Here is a 22,780-nt window from a genome sequence, read left to right as displayed (position 1 = left end):
TGCAAATGCCCTTACATTTGAATGAGCTAGTTTCAGTACTCTTGCAAGAAGAGAAGTCTAGGCAAAACAGATCTAATGTGCGTGTTGGTGACCAAGCTTTTATTGCCAATCAAAAAGGCAAAGGTAAAGCTTCTTCGCATGGTGGCTATAAGCCAAAATCAGAATCCTTAGGTAAGGATGCCGAGAAAGAAGTTGATAAGCCTAAAAAGAAGGGTAAGTGTCACTATTGGAGGAAACCAGGGCACTACATACATGACTGCAAGAAAAGGCTAGAGAAGGAGAACAAGAAAGAATCGAGCATGGCTATAGGCTGATGCATCTGCACCAAGTGCAGAGAAGAAGGAATCTGCAAGTTTTGCTCAAGATGATTGGGCATGGAAAGTACGTTGCAGTTATGACCCTTCTATTCATGATGTATGCATGTCAGTTGGCAGAATCGAATGCTTGGTACTTTGACAGTGGTGCTAGTAAGCACATTACTTCACAAAAAGGTTTTTTCTCATCTCTGGAATCTGTCCCAAGTGTAGGAACCGTCACATGTGTAAATGGTTCCTCATATCTTATCAAAGGAGTTGGTAGAGTTGTGCTCACTGGTGCAAATGGGGGTGCATTTATCTTTCGAAAGTTTTATATGTGCCAGGTATTAAGAAGAACTTGCTGTCAGCTTTAGCCTTAGCCTTGTTAGGCTTGACGATAAAATTTTTGGATAACAGATGCTTAGTTCAGGATAGAAATGATGGTTATTCTATCATTGCCTCAGGTACCTTGTTTAATGGCCTATATAAGATGGATGTATTTGAGAAGTTGTAACATGATACTTGCTCAGTCTCTATGACTAGTACTATGAGTGATGCAGAATTATGGCATGCACGATTTGGCCATCTGAATTATGGGAGTTTGTTACGCCTTCAAAGGCATGATATGGTGTCTGAGTTGCCAACTCTTGAGACCCCTACTATAGACATGTATGTGAGGGGTGTATTCTTGGTAATCGCATCGGGCATCATTTCCAAAGGATGGATCTATGAGAGCTGTTAAGAAATTACAGCTTATACATAGTGATGTATGTGGTCCTATGAGGACACCATCTATTGGGGGATATCTCTACTTCGTCCCTTTTATTGTTGATGATTACTCCAGATATAGTTGGGTGTATCCATTAAAGCAAAAGTCAGAGGTTTTTATGTGCTTTAAGCACTTCGTATCCATAACTGAAAATGCATGTAAATGTAAAGTTGGCACCCTTCGTTGAGATCGAGGGGGGGAGTATATGTCCAAGGAATTTCATGCATACAAGTATTGGACCCGCGCGTTGCTGCGGCCGACAGGTAGAGTTCTAGAAAAAATAAACTCAGTTTCTCCAATTTAGGTCATGTTTTAAGTAAACACAATACATTATTTCAAGTGACTTTATATATATATATCTTAAAATAACATCCATGTCTCGTAGATTTATGGCGAAAACAAAAATATCATAGTAATGTAGCATACAAAGATGCAAAAAAGGACCAATATTACATATTCTCAAAATGCACCACAAAATACGTATTCTCAGTCAGTAATGTCAGAATCAACAAATTGAATTCTTCTCTTGTGAGAAGGATCATTCAATTGTCTCCTCATCACAATACGCTCTCTATTGTAAAGCGGTGATCCATCCCGCACATGCTCTACTATCGATGAATGCAAAGGACCTGCACAAAACGAAACAATGATAAATCAAATCTGCACATAACGACACATCGATAAATAAAATCTCAAAAAAATCTTATAATAGAAAAACATAATCAAAATTACCTCGTACAATAGAACATCGAGTGGATGGTACATGAGGAGCTCTAGTATAAAACGCATAACGAATACCAATGGCCATGATGGATGTAAGAAACACCCACTCATCGGGTACTGAATACCCCTCAAATGATGCAAAGCATCTGTCCATCTCTCTCCAAAACAAATACACACCCCACTCCTCATCAGGAACACCAATCCCGTACATCTCGATGCCTTCGTCGACAACTCTTACCATAAACGTATCAATGTCATGTAATATCCTAAAATCAAAGCATAACAAATAGGTTATACAATTATTTATATATAGGTTCAAAAAATATTCATACAATGCCTAACAATTACACTTATACTTACCCATCCCTATAAGCATCAATCATAATCCCTGCTACGTGACCTGCAGTAATAGGAGCTGACCATAGCGGTGGCTCTGTATACAGATAGACATTAGTATAGAATGTCATGTTCCATACTTTGTAATCAAGAAAAGTTAAGCAAATATAGAGAAAAACTCACGTTCTATCCTCGACAAAGGCATGTCCAATGTAAAGGTAATCTCAGACATGTCTGTAAACAACAAAAATAGGTACTTTTACCATGGACAAATATGTATAAAAAAAGAAATCACAACAAAATTAATCAAATTGCAGAACTTAAATAAGAAACCTGACTTGTCACTCTGAAGTCATCAAGATCTCCTTATAAACAATATTGTTTGTTGTAGGTGTATAACTTTGAAGATCATCAAATGAACACTCCACATTAGCGTTATCCTCAAGTAACACCTTCACAGCATGAGGAGACCGTGCTCGTGACAACGCGACATACAGTTGTCCATGAGTAAACACTGGAGTCACCAAATACAACCCCAAGACATTTAGGGTTTGGCCTTGTGATTTGTTTATTGACATGCCAAATGCCAGCCGGACGGGAAACTGTCTCCTCCTCATGGTGAATGGTAGTTGGGCCTCGCTGCATATAAAGGTAATCCGTGGAAGAAATACTCTTTCACCAACTTTAGTACCAGTGATGATTTCAGTCTCCAAGACTTTAGAGTGAAAGGCCTTACATATCATCCGTGTACCATTACAGAGTCCACGTCTTGGATCCAAGTTACGAAGCAAAATAACAGGAGCTTCTAACTTTAAAACCAAGCAGTGAGGTGGATATCCGCCCCGAAGGTCGATTGTGTTCAAAAATTCTGTGGAATACAGGAATGAATTTTCATCATTTTCAAGAATTGAATCTGCACTGAAATATTGCTTAGGCTCACCAGGCATTGCATCCAAAGCTGTCTTATTCACAATATCCACTTGACTGTTTATCGGAGCAAGAATAGCACGCTCACTAAAGTATGAAGCATATGTCGTAGTGATAGCCAATTCAGAGTATACCCAATGTACCAAGTCTTTAAGACTCGATCTTTGCAAGACCATATTACTTGGTAGTGTCACCATCGTATTATCATCGCTACAATCCACTCCATTCCCAATATTCATGACCCACTGTTTAAACTCATTGCATCCATTAGTATTGCTTGATTGAATACGCATATTTCCAGCTAACTTTAGAACTTTGATAGAGTTCCATAGAAAGGAACGACACAATGCTGCATTAACAATATCCTCACGTCTTCCCTTCATAATAACAGGCAAGATTTGTCTAAAATCTCCTCCCATTAATACAACCTTTCCACCAAATGGCTTATCTGAGAATAATACATCTTGTAAGCTCCTATCCAATGCTTCAAAAGCATAACGATGAATCATTGGAGCCTCATCCCAAATAATGAGCTTACAAACTCTCAAAACCTCAGCAAGTTGTCCATGTACAGGGATTTTGCAAGTTGAAGAATTGTTTAGCTCCAGAGGTATCTTGAATCTAGAATGTGCAGTACGTCCATTCGCCAAGAGTAGAGAAGCAATACCTGACGATGCAGTGGCCAAAGCAACATACCCTTGTCCACGTACTCGCGCAAGCAAGCAATTATACAAATAGGTCTTGCCCGATCCCCCCGGACCATCCAGGAAAAAAATGTCACCTGCATCTGTCGCAATTGCATGCATTACAGCATCGAAAGCAACACGCTGGCTATCTGTTAATGTTGACTCCATAGCACTTGACAGGTTATATTGTTCCACAGTATCAAAAGATCTCTCTTCCAAAAGCAATGTATTTTCACCCAAGACTTCCAAATCAGTTCTGTTTAGTTCAGGCATTCCTTCAAAATCTGCCAATGTCCGTCTCTGAGCACGAAGAATTTCTTCCAAATGTAGTAGTGCATGAGTTTCAGCTAATTGTTCAATACCAATAAACTGACCCCTGCTTCTTGATAACTGGTATAGAAAATCTTCTATCATTTCTTCTCGAAATCTCTTCCACAATATTCCTGGACAGGAAGGCTCACAAAATAGCAATATAGTACCAAAAAGACATCTCAATTGCAAGGCATTTTGCATAGATGATGCTTCCTCCATACATGCAACCCATTCAGAATCATCTTCCAGTATCCCTCTGGCAATGCAAGCTGCCTTGAAAGAAGGATAGATGTGACCATTGAGCGAACGCAAATCTTCAAATGACTTAGATCCTTTACATATTGTAAGAAGTAGGCGAACATAGTATGCCTCACCTGCCGAAGGAGCTACAAAGTACATGCGCCCTATAGTGTTTCCAATCTTTCTTTTGGTCCATTTCTTCAACCTGGAGTTCCAAACCCATTGTTGAGGGAAATCACCATACAATGTATTGTTTGCTTCAGGATGTTGTTGATTACAGGTAAACCATTCAGTCATAGTAGTCTTGCCTACATTTTCCCTCTGAAAAACATCTGCAATATTATCATCATCTCTGAAGATAACATTATGACCCCCATCTAAGTGTACCTGCAACCGTTGCACATCAGGCTTCTCATTGTGTAAATCATACTCAAAGAGTCTCCAACATGCCTCTGATGCAGAGACGTAACGTGCATCCAAATACCTCTGAATCTCATCGACTACGCAAGCAGCATTAACATCCCCACCTTGTACAGTGCTAAATCTTATTGTTGCTCTGTCATGCCCCTTGTATATGTACTTGTAAAGATATTTCACTGCTGCTATTGTTGAGCATATTTCCACATTTACATGAGCATTATATGTGACTGAAAGATAAGGGTTATATGGCACAACCCATCTATTATCAACATTACACTTTTTCAATGCCACAGTTCTTCCATCATTTCGACGCATATACACGGGGTAACCACTCTCATCCACAGTAGTCTCTTGTGCAAAAGCTCGTGGATAGTTCCTTGTGCATTTCCCTTTATCCATACAAATTGCACTTGGATTGAATGGCCCACAGGGCCCATGGATATTGCAATGCAACACGACATCATGCAGAGCAGGAAACATTTGCTTGTCAGGCAATTCGGCACATACTAATCTATCATAGTCTTGGACAGTCTTAGGTTTATAGGCACTATCCAAGATCAATAACGTGTGTGAATGAGGCAATCCTCTTTTTTGGAACTCAATGACACTCACATATCCAATCACCTTACCAAAGAGGTCCTTCTTCACGATATTTTTCATCATATCTGAATGTTTTTGGTGAAATACTCTAGTAGTCAAATCAGGCCGGTCACATGCACTTTGCCCCGGGAGTAAAGCATCTAATACCTCTGGCCACTTTGGGTTACAGGTGAAAGTAATGAATAAATCGGGCTTGCCCTTTGAACGAACAATTGCCATGGCATCCTGATAAAGTTGATACATTTGTCGTGGCCCACCAGTAAAACTGGAAGGTAACACTATTCTACTTCCCACTGTCCTTCCTGCAATACCACTTCCACTTCCTTCCACATGAAGCATGTCTGCTAAACCACTATAAACCTCTGAACGCAAACTTTTTTGATTATGGCGTAGCCAAGATAATCGTGACTCTTCAACACTGCAATAGGCATCAACCATAAACTGTTGCAACAACCTTCCACCACGTAGCAAGCATGCATTTGTATCTGGGCGAATTTGCAATCGATAAGCATAGTATTGTCGTTGAGTCACACAATGACCATTTCTCAATGCACTCACTTGTGCATCAGCATAAGGGATTCTCAAGTGCCATCCATCCTCCCCTCTTGGAAATAACATGACGTACAAAAGAGGCATATAGCACCTATGCAAATTAGAGATGTGTTTGCATGTGCCTTCTCGAGTATGCAATAAAATATCACGACGACCAACATTATGATCATCACCTTGACCAATCATGATACCAGCAATCTCGGAAGCTGTTGGCATTGAGTACTGCCTAGATGTGGATTTCGTCTCACATATAGTCATTTTCAAATCCAAACTTGGATTGTCACTCAACATTCTTCCCACATACTTAAAAGCTTGTGCAAATGGATTAGAAGTGTGCATCATCGATTGAAGTGCTTCTAGGGTTGTGGATTCCAATCCATTCATGACACCTAGTCGATTTTGTAATTCGTGCTCAGTATCAAACACATACAACTGTGCAAACTGTGGCTTAGGATTGTACATATTATTGGGGACCAAGGACCCAATCTGATGATAAACAGTCCCATGCACCTTGAAAGTATAGACACTACTATTGTGAAAGAGAGAGTCATCTATTTGTGCACCCAATGATGAAAAAGCCAACACACTATTATAAGCCCTGATGTTTTCTCGAAATTTTTTACTTGTAGTGTCACTACCAATCAAAAGAGACCTTAATGGCTCAGGTGGTTCAGCAAGTGAAGGAACAGACACACGCCCATGTTTACAACAATATTTGCCAAGAACCTGTCCACAACTCATCTTCTTTTCACTTGCCCATAACTGTGCTCCACAAAACCGACACTCATGTGTCATCCCTCCTAATGAGTGACTTAAAGTGCACGAATATACCAAAGGCCAAGTAGCTGCATGTGTACCTTGTACGGGCGGGAGTTCATGGAGGATAGACAAAATCCCTCCCTTTCTTTTTTCAAATACATAAGAGGTAATTTCTTCGATACTCTCCCTTCTTATTGTATTAGCAAATGGTACTTCTCTCTCTTCATGGGAAAAAAAGGAAGACATTGTAATTGCATTACCCTCATTTACTCTTCTAGCTGCATTATAAGAGGTCCTATTTCTAGCGATGAAGCGACGGTACCTTCTTGTAAGTCTCAAACTTTGAACCAGTGATATCCCTGAATAAACTCCACTTGCCATTTCCCTTGTTATTTCTTTCAAAAGAGTCCTATTCCTAGCAATTTCACGGCGAACACTTCTAGCACTCTTGTTAGATATCCTTTTATCTCCACCCAAGGCAATTTGAGACCTCTTAGTGCTAGATTGAGGTAAACACATCAAAGTTTCTTTTGCTACTTGTCTTTGTGCACAAAAGGTATCGTTTTCTGCAAGAATCCTATGAGTCTCTTGCATCAATACATCACCGGTATTACAGGTAACATTATGCATCCTTGCATCACAACAATGAGGTTCACTATCCCTTGACTCCTGTGCACATTTTATTTTTTCATTTCTTCTTCTTTTCCTTGGAGCATTCAAGGAAATGGTCTGAAGAGGACACCTCAAACTACGTGTCTCTACCATTCTTGCTATAAACCTAATTCCATCATAAAATAGTAAAGTCATTTTCTTTATTATAAAATAGTAAACATTGAATAAAAATAACAATATTTTTTCTATGATATTTGTGTATACACATAATATACAAATCCCTCATGAGATTTTCTCCAATCTTCACATACATACTAAAAGATTATAAAGCTCTCTCTCTCTCTCTCTCTCTCTCTCTCTCTCTCTCTCTTGGGATGTATATATATATATATATATGTATATATATATGTATATATATATATATGTATATATATATATACATATATATATATACATGTATATATATATCTATACATATATATTTACATGTATATATACATCTATATATACATGTATATATATATATGTATATACATGAATATATACATGTATATACATGAATATATATATATATATATATATATATGTACATGTATATATATATATATACATATATATATATCTATATATATATCCATCCCTTTGACTCAAGCTAGATTGTGCTTAAATGCAGGTAAGTAAATGTCATAAACTTATTTGATCTTTGCCAAGTTTCATCTTTTCTCATGAGCATTAAAATCCTTATGCTCTTATCAAACTATATCGAACTATTCGTATTTAAAAATCATAAATTCTAAAAATAAACATACAATTAAGAAGAAAAACAAAAATAAAGCAAAGTTTTGGTAGCTTACCTCAAAAGACTAAGGAAGAACCAAACTATATGACAAATCAACAATATGGCAGCCCTATGAAAAGCTAATGTACCTACATTGATCCACAAAGTAGAATAGATGAGAGCTCTTTCCATCCCCTTAACTTCATTTCACATTTTTCCTTAAAACTTACATATATAAAAATAACAGACAAAATCTATTATCCTAAAACATTACACTAAGGAAGACCCAAACTATATGACAAATCAACGATATGGCAGCCCTATGAAAAGCTAATGTACCTACATTGATCCACAAAGTAGAATATATACATCTATATATGCATGTGTATATATATGTATATATATATATGTATATATATATATATGTATATATATATATATATATATATATATACATGTATATATATATCTATACATATATATTTACATGTATATATATATATATACACACACACACACACATATATATATATATATACATCTATATATTCATGTGTATATACATGTATATATACATCTATATATACATGTATATATATATATGTATATACATGAATATATACATGTATATACATGAATATATATATATATATATATATACATGTATATATATATATACATGTATATATATATGTACATGTATATATATATATATACATATATATATATATCTATATATATATCCATCCCTTTGACTCAAGCTAGATTGTGCTTATATGCAGGTAAGTAAATGTCATAAACTTATTTGATCTTTGCCAAGTTTCATCTTTTCTCATGAGCATTAAAATCCTTATGCTCTTATCAAACTATATCGAACTATTCATATTTAAAAATCATAAATTCTAAAAATAAACATACAATTAAGAAGAAAAACAAAAATAAAGCAAAGTTTTGGTAGCTTACCTCAAAAGACTAAGGAAGACCCAAACTATATGACAAATCAACAATATGGCAGCCCTATGAAAAGCTAATGTACCTACATTGATCCACAAAGTAGAATACATGAGAGCTCTTTCCATCCCCTTAACTTCATTTCACATTTTTCCTTAAAACTTACATATATAAAAATAACAGACAAAATCTATAATCCTAAAACATTACATATATACTTATAAAAAGACAATAACAATGTCACAAATATTACAAAAACATTATAAAATCAACATCCAATGTCTTCCAATGACCAAACCAAGCTTAGAAATCTCTCTCTCTCTTCCCCCCATGTACATATAAGAGACAAAAAGCCATAAAAAGAGAATTTTCTATAAAAAAACCATTAAAAGAGACATTCTCTATAATCTCCATATAAATACTAAGAGATTATATCCACATATATAAATCAATCTCTCTCTCTCTCTCTCTCTCTCTCTCTCTCTCTCTCACACAACAATGATATCTGAGAGACAAAAAGAACCATACTTATCATTCGAGTACTTAGAGCCCAAAGTTACAAAAAGAAAATACTGTCATAAGCATTACAAAAGGATCATAACATCAACTTCCAATCGGTGAACCAAATGAATAATTACATTCCACGTGTTTGCAATCTATAACTCATTTTGGTAATCATTATCATTAGAGTACTTAGAGCCCAAACTTTCAAAAAGATAATAGTGTCATAAGCATTACAAAAGGATCATAAGATCAACTCCTAATTGGTGAACCAATTGAGTAATTACATTCCACGTGTTTGCAATCTACGACTCATTTGGGTAAGTAAAGCCCCAAACCTATTCAATGTTACTTTAAGGCTTGATACTTCCATTCCAAGCCTATCAACATGGGCACTTAACTTGTCTTGTTGCTCTTTTATAGCATCAATTGTCTTTCGACAACCAATATCACAAAGGTGTGCTCCGAAAGCACCACATGTATCCATTATGCGGAGGTAGGTAGCTTCGACAATATCCTTGATCTCGTGATTGCCACTTATAATGGCAGAAACTGATTCTCGAGTTGAACTGCTCTCCCCACTTCCATGATTTCTTATGCACTGACCAAGACCAGCAATCAAGCTCTCCACATTTAACACATGGGAGTTTGTGTCGTTGACCAAATGGAGTATATTCTCTGATGTTACATTTATTGTCTTCTTTCCATTTCGAGTCTTCTTACCATGGTTACGTCGCACCCACTTAGTAGAGGTTTTTAGTTTCCTCCGGCATTGCTTAAAAGCATGCATTATTCGTTGAGTCTTCTCATTATCTTCTCTTACCTCAGATTGTTGAGGTCTTGAATACTCTGCACAATGGCTTCTATCCTGAACGTCCATGGAACACCTCACAATTTCCCCCTCGTTATCCATACTGTACATCATTAAGAAATATATTAATGAAATATTTTTCAAATTTTTTTTAATCTAGAAGAAATTATGGATTATGAAAATAATCGAAACGGTGAATCACAAACTAAATCACACGTACGTAGAATAGATTAAGACCCAACTACGCTCAAGTGAATGAATGGTAAAAAGGTATCCACATGATGTATATGTATATGTATATGTATATGTACATGTATATGCATATGCATATACATACATATATGGTTGTATATGTATTTGTATATGTATATATATATGTATATGCATATACATACATATATATATGTATATGTATTTGTATATATATCTATATATGTCTGAAGGCGGTTCACCTAATTTTAGCTTTTGGGAAACTCATTGAAAAAGATGGCTGAGAGTGCGGGCCCAAGGTATTCACCTAGGAATATGTAAAATATCATGTGAGTTAAACAAAAGGCGCTTACAATTTCATCGACTCACATAAAGTTTTACATACATCCTCGATTTTTTAAATACAAAGAATGAAGAAAGTTCTAAGCTTAACCGTAGTTTATTACCTTGAAGTTAACAAAATGGGTATATTTAAAACATCAACCTTCAATTCCTAGTTTTAGTTTTACTGGCCCTCCTTGTCGTCTTTTTCTCTACATTATCATCGTCGCTGTCCGCAGCTCTTCTCATCGACCTCCAAGGATCAACAGATTAGGGCTTGGACAACCTAGGGTTTGAATAGGCTAGGATTTTGGTGAGATTAGGTTTTGCCTCAGCTTTAAAGAGTTTTAAACTACTCCTTTAGTGAACTCCCTTACACTTATCGTGAGAACCACTCTCTTTGTCTCAACAACATGCATGTTCCCCATGTAGAGGACACATATTGTTTGAACAACATGTATGTTCCCCATGTAGAGGAGACATACTATGTCAACTTTCATAGATAGATGACGACCCAGCGGTCAAAGGTGCCAATGTTAGGGCCTTTTTATTAACTATATAAAATAAAATAATATCTTTTCAACCGGTGTTCAACCGGTCAAAGGCGTCATGACATTTCCAATGCTATTCTATGTTTTTCTTTGGGGAACCAAAATGCCCTTCAATTCCTAGTTTTAGTTTTACTGGCCCTCCTTGTCGTCTTTTTCTCTACATTATCATCGTCGCTGTCCGCAGCTCTTCTCATCGACCTCCAAGGATCAACAGATTAGGGCTTGGACAACCTAGGGTTTGAATAGGCTAGGATTTTGGTGAGATTAGGTTTTGCCTCAGCTGCTCTCTATCGATAGCATAGGGGTTGCGCACCTCCTTTGCCCACGTGGAAAGAGGTGGGGATGTGGTTAATCTTGTATAGATTTTCATGTCCTCACCATTCCTTATCCGGCCCAAGGCCACATCAATCCGCTGTTCCTTTTTTTGGGGGGGCGGTATGAGTACGTCAAAATTTAAAATTGAGAAGAGCAATTAATTAATGCAAAGAAATACTTTTATACTTGTTTTTAGAGATATATATATTGCGGCTTATTTAATTGATACGTCTTCTAAAGAGAGCCAAAAAGGTCCAGAGGCTCTCTCAGCTGCATGGCTCTAAAGCCAGCTTTGCAATCAGCACGTGGGTGTTCCCCATGTAGAGGACACATACTGTGCCAACTTTCATAAAAAAATCTGTTCTTGAAGGCGTGCATGTCAATAATTCGAGCATAAGAGGTATGAGGGGCAATGCAATGCAGAAGGGATTTGGTCCCATGGGCTTCTCAGGTATCACAACAAAAACCAAGACAGTGATCGATCATTTCCTTCTGCCATGGCGAAGGGGCTGCCGTTGGCCACACCGTTGACATCAAGCCGTTCATGTGAATAGCCTCCTCTCCCATCCATGAATGCATCGAGTTCAAGGTATAGATAAATATATATAATACATTTTGTTTGAAATCTTTAGGTAGTCCTCTATATATATATATATTCTATATAAATAAATCTTTTATTTAAAACAAAACAATCCAAATCTTTATCAAACATTAATCAAAAGTCATCAATCTTCGACTTTTTAGGAAGGTTTTGAATTGATGTTTATATTAGGTTGAATCATTAATTATAAAACAATTCATTACAACACTCATGTATACAATTGCATCGAGTTCAAGGTAACAGCGCAGTACCAGTTCTGGTTTGCACTTGGAGGAGGCAAAGGCGGTCGAGGAGCTCGAGGAGGCGAAGGCACGACCACGTGGAGCTCAAAGCTAGCAGACTGAGGTGCCTGGCATACATAGAATAACCAAAATTTTTAAAAATTTGAAGGCTAGCCAAAATGCAACCACTTTTTCTCAATCATTTTTTAATTAAAAAACCCGAATTATTCTACACTTTCTCTCTCTCTCTCTCTCTCTCTCTCTCTCTCTCTATATATATATATATATATATATATATATATATATATAACAAAACAAATCATTTTTTATCTAAAAAGTCCAAAATCATTTTACAAAATACACTTTTAGAACTCTTAGGGAATAACCAAAATTTTTAAAAATTTGAAGGCTAGCCAAAATGCAACCACTTTTTCTCAATCATTTTTTAATTAAAAAACCCGAATTATTCTACACTTTCTCTCTCTCTCTCTCTCTCTCTCTCTCTCTCTCTCTCTCTCTCTCTATATATATATATATATATATATATATATATATATATATAACAAAACAAATCATTTTTTATCTAAAAAGTCCAAAATCATTTTACAAAATACACTTTTAGAACTCTTAGGGAACTAATTTAAAAAGATGGATGAAAATAAGTCTGAGGTGGGGTTCTCCTTAATCCTGTATAGATAGATGACGACCCAGCGGTCAAAGGTGCCAATGTTAGGGCCTTTTTATTAACTATATAAAATAAAATAATATCTTTTCAACCGGTGTTCAACCGGTCACGTGGAAAGAGGTGGGGATGTGGTTAATCTTGTATAGATTTTCATGTCCTCACCATTCCTTATCCGGCCCAAGGCCACATCAATCCGCTGTTCCTTTTTTTGGGGGGGGGTATGAGTACGTCAAAATTTAAAATTGAGAAGAGTAATTAATTAATGCAAAGAAATACTTTTATACTTGTTTTTAGAGATATATATATTGCAGCTTATTTAATTGATACGTCTTCTAAAGAGAGCCAAAAAGGTCCAGAGGCTCTCCCAGCTGCATGGCTCTAAAGCCAGCTTTGCAATCAGCACGTGGGTGTGGTGGGTGGGGCGCTCTCCCTTTAATTGATACGTCTTCTGAAGAGAGCCAAAAAGGTCATGCCCAGAGCTCGTGGGTGTGGTGGGTATCCATCGCGGAGGGGGGCTCTCCCCGGAGCTGCACGGCTATAGTCCTATTCGCGTGGTATCCATCGCGGGGGGCTCTCCGAACAATCCAAATCTTTTTTATTTAAATCTTATACACACACACACACACACACACACACACATGTGTATATGAAATACTTTTATACTTGTTTTTAGAAATATATATATTGCGGCTTATTTAATTGATACGTCTTCTGAAGAGAGCCAAAAAGGTCCAGAGGCTCTCCCAGCTGCATGGCTCTAAAGCCAGCTTTGCAATCAGCACGTGGGTGTGGTGGGTGGGGCGCTCTCCATTTAATTGATACGTCTTCTGAAGAGAGCCAAGAAGGTCATGCCCAGAGCTCGTGGGTGTGGTGGGTATCCATCGCGGAGGGGGGCTCTCCCCGGAGCTGCACGGCTATAGTCCTATTCGCGTGGTATCCATCGCGGGGGGCTCTCCGAACAATCCAAATCTTATACACACACACACACACACACACACACACACACATGTGTATATGAAATACTTTTATACTTGTTTTTAGAAATATATATATTGCGGCTTATTTAATTGATACGTCTTCTGAAGAGAGCCAAAAAGGTCCAGAGGCTCTCCCAGCTGCATGGCTCTAAAGCCAGCTTTGCAATCAGCACGTGGGTGTGGTGGGTGGGGCGCTCTCCATTTAATTGATACGTCTTCTGAAGAGAGCCAAGAAGGTCATGCCCAGAGCTCGTGGGTGTGGTGGGTATCCATCGCGGAGGGGGGCTCTCCCCGGAGCTGCACGGCTATAGTCCTATTCGCGTGGTATCCATCGTGGGGGGCTCTCCGAACAATCCAAATCTTTTTTATTTAAATCTTATACACACACACACACACACACACACACACACACACACACATGTGTATATGAAATACTTTTATACTTGTTTTTAGAAATATATATATTGCGGCTTATTTAATTGATACGTCTTCTGAAGAGAGCCAAAAAGGTCCAGAGGCTCTCCCAGCTGCATGGCTCTAAAGCCAGCTTTGCAATCAGCACGTGGGTGTGGTGGGTGGGGCGCTCTCCATTTAATTGATACGTCTTCTGAAGAGAGCCAAGAAGGTCATGCCAAGAGCTCGTGGGTGTGGTGGGTATCCATCGCGGAGGGGGGCTCTCCCCGGAGCTGCACGGCTATAGTCCTATTCGCGTGGTATCCATCGCGGGGGGCTCTTTTTTATTTAAATCTTATACACACACACACACACATGTGTATATAATTTTAGATTTTTTAAATAAAAAATCATTTGTTTTGAAACGTGGAATGGCTTGAAACGTGGAATGGCTCGAATTCATAAAACTGTAGTTCTCTGGCTCAGCTGCAGTCGGATCTTATACACACACACACACACACACACACACACACACATGTGTATATGAAATACTTTTATACTTGTTTTTAGAAATATATATATTGCGGCTTATTTAATTGATACGTCTTCTGAAGAGAGCCAAAAAGGTCCAGAGGCTCTCCCAGCTGCATGGCTCTAAAGCCAGCTTTGCAATCAGCACGTGGGTGTGGTGGGTGGGGCGCTCTCCATTTAATTGATACGTCTTCTGAAGAGAGCCAAGAAGGTCATGCCCAGAGCTCGTGGGTGTGGTGGGTATCCATCGCGGAGGGGGGCTCTCCCCGGAGCTGCACGGCTATAGTCCTATTCGCGTGGTATCCATCGCGGGGGACTCTTTTTTATTTAAATCTTATACACACACACACATGTGTATATAATTTTAGATTTTTTAAATAAAAAATCATTTGTTTTGAAACGTGGAATGGCTTGAAACGTGGAATGGCTCGAATTCAGAAAACTGTAGTTCTCTGGCTCAGCTGCAGTCGGATCTCCTGTCCAACGGTAGCACACGGCATATCTTCATGCAGGTCCATTTGTCTAGTAGATCTCCCATGCAAACGCCTGCGACGTCCAGTCTGTTGCGCCCTCCATTTGTCTAGTAGATCTCCCATGCAAACGCCAGCGACGTCCAGTCTGTTGCGTCGTCGTCGGTCTCTGTTCCCCTATACATGCTGAGCCGGCCTATGCCTACGCTCACCTGCAGTGAAAAGCCTACACAGTCTCGAGAGCGCTCCGTCGCTTCACTGGCGTCGTCAGCACCCTCCCCGCTCAATCCGCGTCGCTCCCACTCACCCCAGAGCACGTCGTCGGTCTCTGTTCCGCTATACATGCTGAGCCGGCCTATGCCTACGCTCACCTGCAGTGAAAAGCCTACACAGTCTCGAGAGCGCTCCGTCGCTTCACTGGCGTCGTCAGCACCCTCCCCGCTCAATCCACGTCGCTGGCACGTCGGTTGACTGGCGTCGTCAGCACCCTCCCCGCTCAATCCGCGTCGCTGGCACTGCGCTGAGGCGCCCCACTCACCCCAGAGCTCTGGCGTCGTCAGCACCCTCCCCGCTCAATCCACACGTCGCTTCACTGGCATTGCGCTGAGGCGCCCCACTCACCCCAGAGCTCTGGCGTCGTCAGCACCCTCCCCGCTCAATCCACACGTCGCTTCACTGGCGTCGTCAGCACCCTCCCCGCTCAATCCGCGTCGCTGGCACTGCGCTGAGGCGCCCCACTCACCCCAGAGCTCTGCGCCCCCTCTACCCCCTGGCCAGCCCCGCAGTTGCAGACTCTGACGTCGTCAGCACCCTCCCCGCTCAATCCAAACATTAGCTTTACAAACATTACAAACATTAACATTCGACGTGAGACGAAACACTGCAGACGACGTACCGTGTGGAGCTCGAGGCGGAATGGCAGACAGGTGTGGAGCAGCAACCGCGTGGAACACGTCGAACGTAGGTGACATTGACGTGGAAACGAAGCGTGGGAACTAAGCGTGAACATCACGCTTGCAGGAGGGGGGATAATTTTGAAATAGGCCCCCCTCGTTTGGCCACGTGGAGGGAGGGCCAGTCTCCCTTAATCTTGTATAGATATGTTTGAAAAAGGCATAAGGCATCAATGTACAGTGCCATACACACCTCAGCGAAATGGTGTGGCTGAGAGAAAGAACATGTCTAGGCTATCAAGCGGGTTTTCTGCTATTTGCAGGGCACTCAGTATTTTGGATTGTTTTATCCAAAGGGGGGTGAGTCACAGTTGCATGCTTTTAGTGATTCAAATTGGGCTGGATGTTATGACACACGAGTGTCCACTAGTGGGTTTTGCTTTCACCTTGGTGATTCATGTATATCATGGCTCAGCCAACAAGAAGCAACCTATAGTGGCCACTTCCAGTTGTGAAGCTGAGTACAAGGCAGCTTTTACAGATACAATTGAGTGTGTGTGGCTCTTAGACGTCTTATGGGGTTGATTTGGGTGTTGGACAGTCATCTAGCCCACTACCATTTTCACTGACAGCCAGAGCGCATTAGCAATTACCAGAGGAACCCAATGTTTCATGCTCGCACTAAGCACATTGAGGTGCATTATCACTATGTCAGGGAAAGACTCCCTGCAGGAGAGATCAGCTTGATCTATGTGTCTACACATGACAACATGGCAGGTTTAAGGCTCTTACTCGTGAAAAGATCGAAGCTTTTCGTAATGCTTTGGGCTTACTACCTTTTCAGGATTGATCGGCCATATCATGTACATGTTCACATCATCACTCCAGGGGGATTTGTAGCATTATATGGTAGTGATGTGTGTGAACACACTTAGGACCACCGAGGCATTTTTTCCCTCACTAGGAGGGTTTTTTTCCCGTGCGTATGTACACCCTCTTATCTACTCATTTTGGGGTGTGTACTTATTTTTTATATCTGACACACATTTGTTCATTCTATTCTAGTGAGTTTGTGTGCTCTCAAGCTTCTCTATCTTGTGTGTGTGCATTGTTGAAACCCTAACCTAATTCCAATACATACCAGCGCTACCAGCGCACATAGCCTGATTAAACACATTAATCCTGGTAGATGATATAAATAAAAGGTGGATCTAAAGCTTCTCTATCTTGTGTGTGTGCATTGTTGAAACCCTAACCCTAATTTCAATACATACCAACGCACATAGCTTGATTAAACACATTAATCCTGGTAGTGAGTTTGTGTGCTCTGAAGCTTCTCTATCTTGTGTGTGTGCATTATTGAAACCCTAACCCTAATTCCAATACATACCAACGCACATAGCTTGATTAAACACATTAATCCTGGTAGATGATATAAATAAAAGGTGGATCTAAAATAAAATATCCCAAAATAAAATAATGGGCGTTCCCATAAAGGTTACATTCCCTCTTACTCGGGTTGCAATTGACCCCAATTACATGGATGGTATGAGTAGATGAGATTTTGGTAAGAACAGAAAAACTTTTATGGCATCCATTTGGCATCTTCAATAGGATGGTTCTTGAAAGTCACAAGATACTTAACATAAGTGTTGCCTTTGCATGTAGGATGGTCTCATGGTCACTGATAATCTCAAGCATAAGATGTTTTTCTTATATAACTTTGAAAGAAAGATCCATAAAATTTAGGAGCTAATTTTAGCACATGTAAAGGTCCTTAATTTCTATTTTTAACTAATTAGTTATTATTATTTTAGAAGCATATGAAGTAAGACTTTATTTTTAATAGGTTAGGCATACCTGGATCATCAAAATTATTTTAATGTTTGGAATTACTCTCTTGCTTGAGAGAGAAGTCATAGTCCTCATGATTAACTCGTCAAGTCTACAAAAAGAAAATCTTGAAAAAACTTTCGAAAGTCTCATTTTGCTTGTAGTCATTGGTGCTTATTTTCCAAAAAGGAGCCCTTTTGTAAGGTTTTACTATGAGGCATTGTTGATTGGTGTTTAGTCTTAGAAAGAATCATCAAAGAAGCCGTACTGTGAAGAATGTTGATATTGAATTTATCCTTCAATGCTTAATTTAATATGTAAAAGCAATGCTAAAAAAATCCTAGAAGTGTGCTCAATATTACTATCTTTGATGCTGAATTTGTTTGAACCTCGTACTTTAGTTGTACTACCTTTTGGAAGTTTTAATTATAAATCTTATGAAATAAGGCTAAAACGAACTAAAAATTGTTTAGCTTTAGATAGTAAATTTTGTAAACTTAGATAATTAAGCTTTTGAAAGTTAGGAAAATGTAAAGCTTTTAATTATGAATCTTTTTTAAGAGATATAGGTTTGAGCTTTTTAAAGTTTTTATATATAAAGGTTGAAAGGGTTTTAAACCTTTTTGAATTTTTAAGCTTCATAGCCCTTTTGTATGCTTTTGAGTTTTAAGCTTTGTTTATATATATATATATATATATATAAGCTTTTAAAGCTTTTAGGTTTTAATAAAGAAAACATTTTGAAAGATAAAGCTTTAAAAGTTTTTGTTAACAAAGCTTATATAGAAATTTATAGAATATAGCTTCTTCTTCTTTTTAAAGCTTTAAAGCTTATAACTAAACTTTTAATGCTTTTAAAATTTCAAAGCTTGGTGGCCAATCGCACCAAGCCACGAACGACAATGAAAAAGGAAGAAAAGATCATGAAATTATCGGCAAGCTCCAAATGAGAGAGGAAAGCACGAAGAAAAGGAATGGGGCGACGGGGTAGTGCACATTTTTAAAATATATATATATATATTTTAAAGCTTTATTAAGCTTTGGCAAAGCTTACGAAAGAAGAGCGAAGGGCAGCTACCACATCAAGATGAAACCAACAGTGCTAAAAGAAAAAGAAAAAATAGACAAAGAAGCAAAGAAACAAAAAAAAAAAATCTTCAAAAATTATAGAGAAAAATTAAAGGATTCCTCAACACCGTCAAATATGGATTCTCTAGTTTGGGGAGCTTATGAAAATTTGAAATAAGGAGATTGATCTTCGAGCCATACTCATTCTACCCATAAGGCTGGATCTTGGAAAGGATAAAAGAATCAAAAGGTGGTTCTACTCATGTAGGTGGTATTTGGAAAGTGGGAAGTGGTTTTTGAAAAAAGGTCACAAGGATTCTTAGCCCTTGATCTAGATATCCATCCAATGGTTTAGAAAATTTCCATAAACCATTCAACTCTTTTGCCCAAAGGTTCCTAGAGCTTTGCTTTCTTTTCCCTTTGGGTTTTTGTGAGCTCCTCTCTTTGTCCAAAGTACTTGTACCCTTCCTGTAGGCTTTTGCACACCTTTCTTTTTCCCATGATAATTCTCCTTTGATTTGTTGAAGCTTTCGTAATTCACAAAAATCAAACCTTTGGCCTTCTTTGTACAAAAATAAAATAAAATAAACCTTGTTTTTGAATTTTTCTTCAGAAATCCTTCTACTTGAGTGGTCCCCAAAGCTCTATTACCATTGTGAGGACTTTTAAGACCCTTGGAGAAGGAACTCTTATTTATTAACACAAAAATTAGAGCATAACATATACTTGCACAAATTAAAGTCATAAACCTTAATAAAGCAAAGAGAGATGGAAAATAGAGTAGAGATCACCATTGACACGAGGTTGGGTTGAATCTCCCCTAGGATGAGTGTGGCCCTTGTACCACTCACTCATATTTATATGTATTAGAGAAAGCTTACTTTTCAAAAAGATAAATTCCAAAAACAAAGCACAAGTGTTTTTTGATTTTATGAGCGTAAAAGCTCTACAAAAATATAGCAAGCAATAATATAAATTCTTGGGCCTACCAAAAGTATAAAATACTAATTTTGAATGTGGATTGGGGGTTTCAATCTAGTTTTGAATTTTGTGTTGGGTGCTTTTGAGCTATGCATTTCCTTTCTCAGCTTGAGGGAAAATTTTGAATGTGGATTAATGTAGTCATGTTGTCATGAGTTAAGGATTTTCATGTGTGTGTGTGTGTGTGTGTGTGTGAGAGAGAGAGAGAGAGAGAGAGAGCGAAAAGAAAGAAAGAAAAGATATATTAACGTCTATGGAAGGCCAGATTGCCCTATGAGACAAATCTCTAAACAACAAGTCTATGTCTTGAGTGTCATGGAAAGAAAATTTTAGAGAGAGAGAGAGAGAGTTTATTTACATTTATAAACACACACCCACATGTATACACATATAGTGTGTGTGTGTGTGTGTGTGTGTGTAATAAATCTATCCATACTAGAGAGGGAAAGGGAGTTAAAGCATGTATGACGGTGATCATGGGGGAGTGAGGGTTATCTCACATGTGTATGTGCATGTCCTCGTACCTAGTGATAGGTCATGAGATGCATGCATGGAGTGTCTTTGGGAGAATCGACTGGAAGAAGGAGTTAATAGCTTGGGGGGGATTGGGGGGATGAAGAGGCTGTTGAGATGAACAGGACGCGCGATGACAAGGATGAGGGAAGGGACCGTAAGAAGTCCTCGCCTGAGAGACTAGGTGAGAGGATCATCTCGTAGGCTCAGAAACTATTAACAAGAGGTGAAAAGGTATATCTGCAAGTGTCTTCCAAGCTGGTGAGGAGTCAAATTGAGGGAAGGGACCGTAAGAAGTCCTCGCCTGAGAGACTAGGTGAGAGGATCATCTCGTAGGCTCAGAAACTGTTAATAAGAGGTAAGAAGTCCTCGCCTGAGAGACTAGGTGAGAGGATCATCTCGTAGGCTCAGAAACTGTTAACAAGAGGTGAAAAGGTATATCTGCAAGTGTCTTCCAAGTTGGTGAGGAGTCAAATTGAATTGTTTGCTTTGTGTAGTGTGATTGTTTTTTGTTCAAGAAAGATCCCCTTGAAATTCGAGGTAGTAAGATGGCTACAAGTTGACGTTCTACATGATAGTGTGGTGTCTCAAGTTTTTTACTTAGGAAAAGGCTTCTTTAACGTTTTATTTAACAAGGCGCAAGCTGTCCCCAGATCTATTTCCTAAAGCCCCCCCTATTCATGGATCACAAGCTTATGGCTATGATTCCTTTTGATCCTTTTTTTGATGTTAACAAAAGCCTGGTTGAATCCTACCATGTGTGGGTTGAAATCATAGGGTTACCCCCTAGCTTCGTCCCGCCTTGAGGGAAATTGCATGTGCGATTGGCTCGGTACTTTATCTGCCTAAGGATGAAGCTGGCAATAAGTAAGGCAATAGCATTTGCATTACATGGAATAGAACAGTTGAAACCCCTAAATCAGTAGAGGTGGATTTAGGTGAACTAGGAAAGTTGGAGTTGAGGCTGAAGTTTGGTCCCTTTCTCGGTGCATGCGTCAAATGTGGGGGTTTTGGGCATATTGCTAGAAACTGAGGTAAAGGAAATCTGGTGAGAGCAGAGGGTGAAAACTTGGATACGATGGAGAGTGAGAGGAAAAGTGGGGAGATGGAGGGAGGTAAGGGTAAAGGCCTAGTGGATAAGGGTAAAAATATTGAAGAGAATATTGGGGACTCTCGGGGAGAGGGTGGATGGAAGACAGTAAAGGAGAAAATTAATGTGTAAGGATGAGGCTAGGAGAAAAGCAAGTGGGAGCGGGGTAGGGAATAACCATGGTAGTTATAAATCTAGTGGCTTAAGCCCTATGATGTATTCTAATCCTTTTGATCGACTAGGGGATGATGATAGTGGAGCCTCAATAGTTCAGAAATTTAATTGGTTGGTGGAAGAAGCTTGGAAGGGGATTCAAAAAGAAGGCGATCAAGGGGATAGTGGAGAAAAGGTAGAAATGGTTCTTGAGACTGCCCTCCCATGAGTTCTATTAAAATAAGTGGGTGCTTGTGGAATATTAAGGGTAAAGGATAAAAGAAGAGTGTTGTTTTTTGGAATCTGATTAAGGAGCGGGATTTGTCTATTTTTGCCATCCAGGAACATAATCTGTTTGGGGCTAAAGTTTTGAGAAATGATAAGTTTAAAGATTGGATTGTTCTGTATGGGGGCGTGAAAGGTGGGTTTAGTGGTGTCATGACTATTGTTAAAAAAACAGCTTAAGTCCTATTATTATAGCTAATCACCCTAATGGGAGGATTTTGGTAGTAGAAATTGATTTGTAAGGAGAGAAGATCTGGATAGTTAACTTATATGGAGCTCACAACCATAAAGTAAGGAGTGGAACGTGGGAATGGATAGCCAACTTGAACTGCCAGGCACACTGCATCCTCATGGGAGACTTCAATATGGTACAGGAACAAAGGGCTATATAGATGTGGGGGGGGTACTGTGCTGAT

The 22,780-nt window shown here is 38.9% G+C and overlaps 2 protein-coding genes across 3 annotated transcripts; both read right to left on the bottom strand.

Annotated features, from left to right (window-relative positions):
- Nucleotides 1-1,470: 1,470 nt before the first annotated feature.
- On the bottom strand, nt 1,471-9,048 carry LOC147606323 (uncharacterized). Of its 2 annotated transcripts, XM_086791626.1 has the most exons (6): nt 8,974-9,037; nt 8,087-8,159; nt 2,308-2,358; nt 2,149-2,221; nt 1,798-2,054; nt 1,471-1,694 (listed from the first exon to the last, which is right to left on the bottom strand). In XM_086791626.1, exons 3-6 carry the CDS (start codon nt 2,354-2,356, stop codon nt 1,552-1,554), a joined length of 522 nt encoding a protein of 173 aa, XP_086647752.1. In that variant the 5' UTR covers nt 2,357-2,358; nt 8,087-8,159; nt 8,974-9,037; the 3' UTR covers nt 1,471-1,551. The 2 variants fall into 2 exon arrangements, with proteins under 2 accessions (XP_086647752.1, XP_086647753.1); XM_086791627.1 differs by lacking the exon at nt 8,087-8,159 and having other exon boundaries at nt 8,974-9,048.
- Nucleotides 9,049-9,655: 607 nt separating this feature from the next.
- LOC147606322 (uncharacterized) lies at nt 9,656-12,623 on the bottom strand. The gene is made up of 2 exons (XM_086791628.1): nt 12,523-12,623; nt 9,656-10,376 (listed from the first exon to the last, which is right to left on the bottom strand). The coding sequence occupies exon 2, from the start codon at nt 10,373-10,375 to the stop codon at nt 9,746-9,748; it is 630 nt and encodes a 209-aa protein (XP_086647754.1). The 5' UTR covers nt 10,376; nt 12,523-12,623; the 3' UTR covers nt 9,656-9,745.
- Between the last annotated feature and the right edge of the window lie 10,157 nt (nt 12,624-22,780).

Source organism: Cibotium barometz, chromosome 57 (genome assembly GCF_041138505.1).
Source record: "Cibotium barometz isolate CiBa-2024 chromosome 57, ASM4113850v1, whole genome shotgun sequence".
In the NCBI taxonomy this organism is placed as follows: Eukaryota; Viridiplantae; Streptophyta; class Polypodiopsida; order Cyatheales; family Cibotiaceae; genus Cibotium; species Cibotium barometz.
The sequence above is the reverse complement of the archived record's forward strand: the minus strand, read 5'-3'. Positions and strand labels throughout refer to the sequence as shown.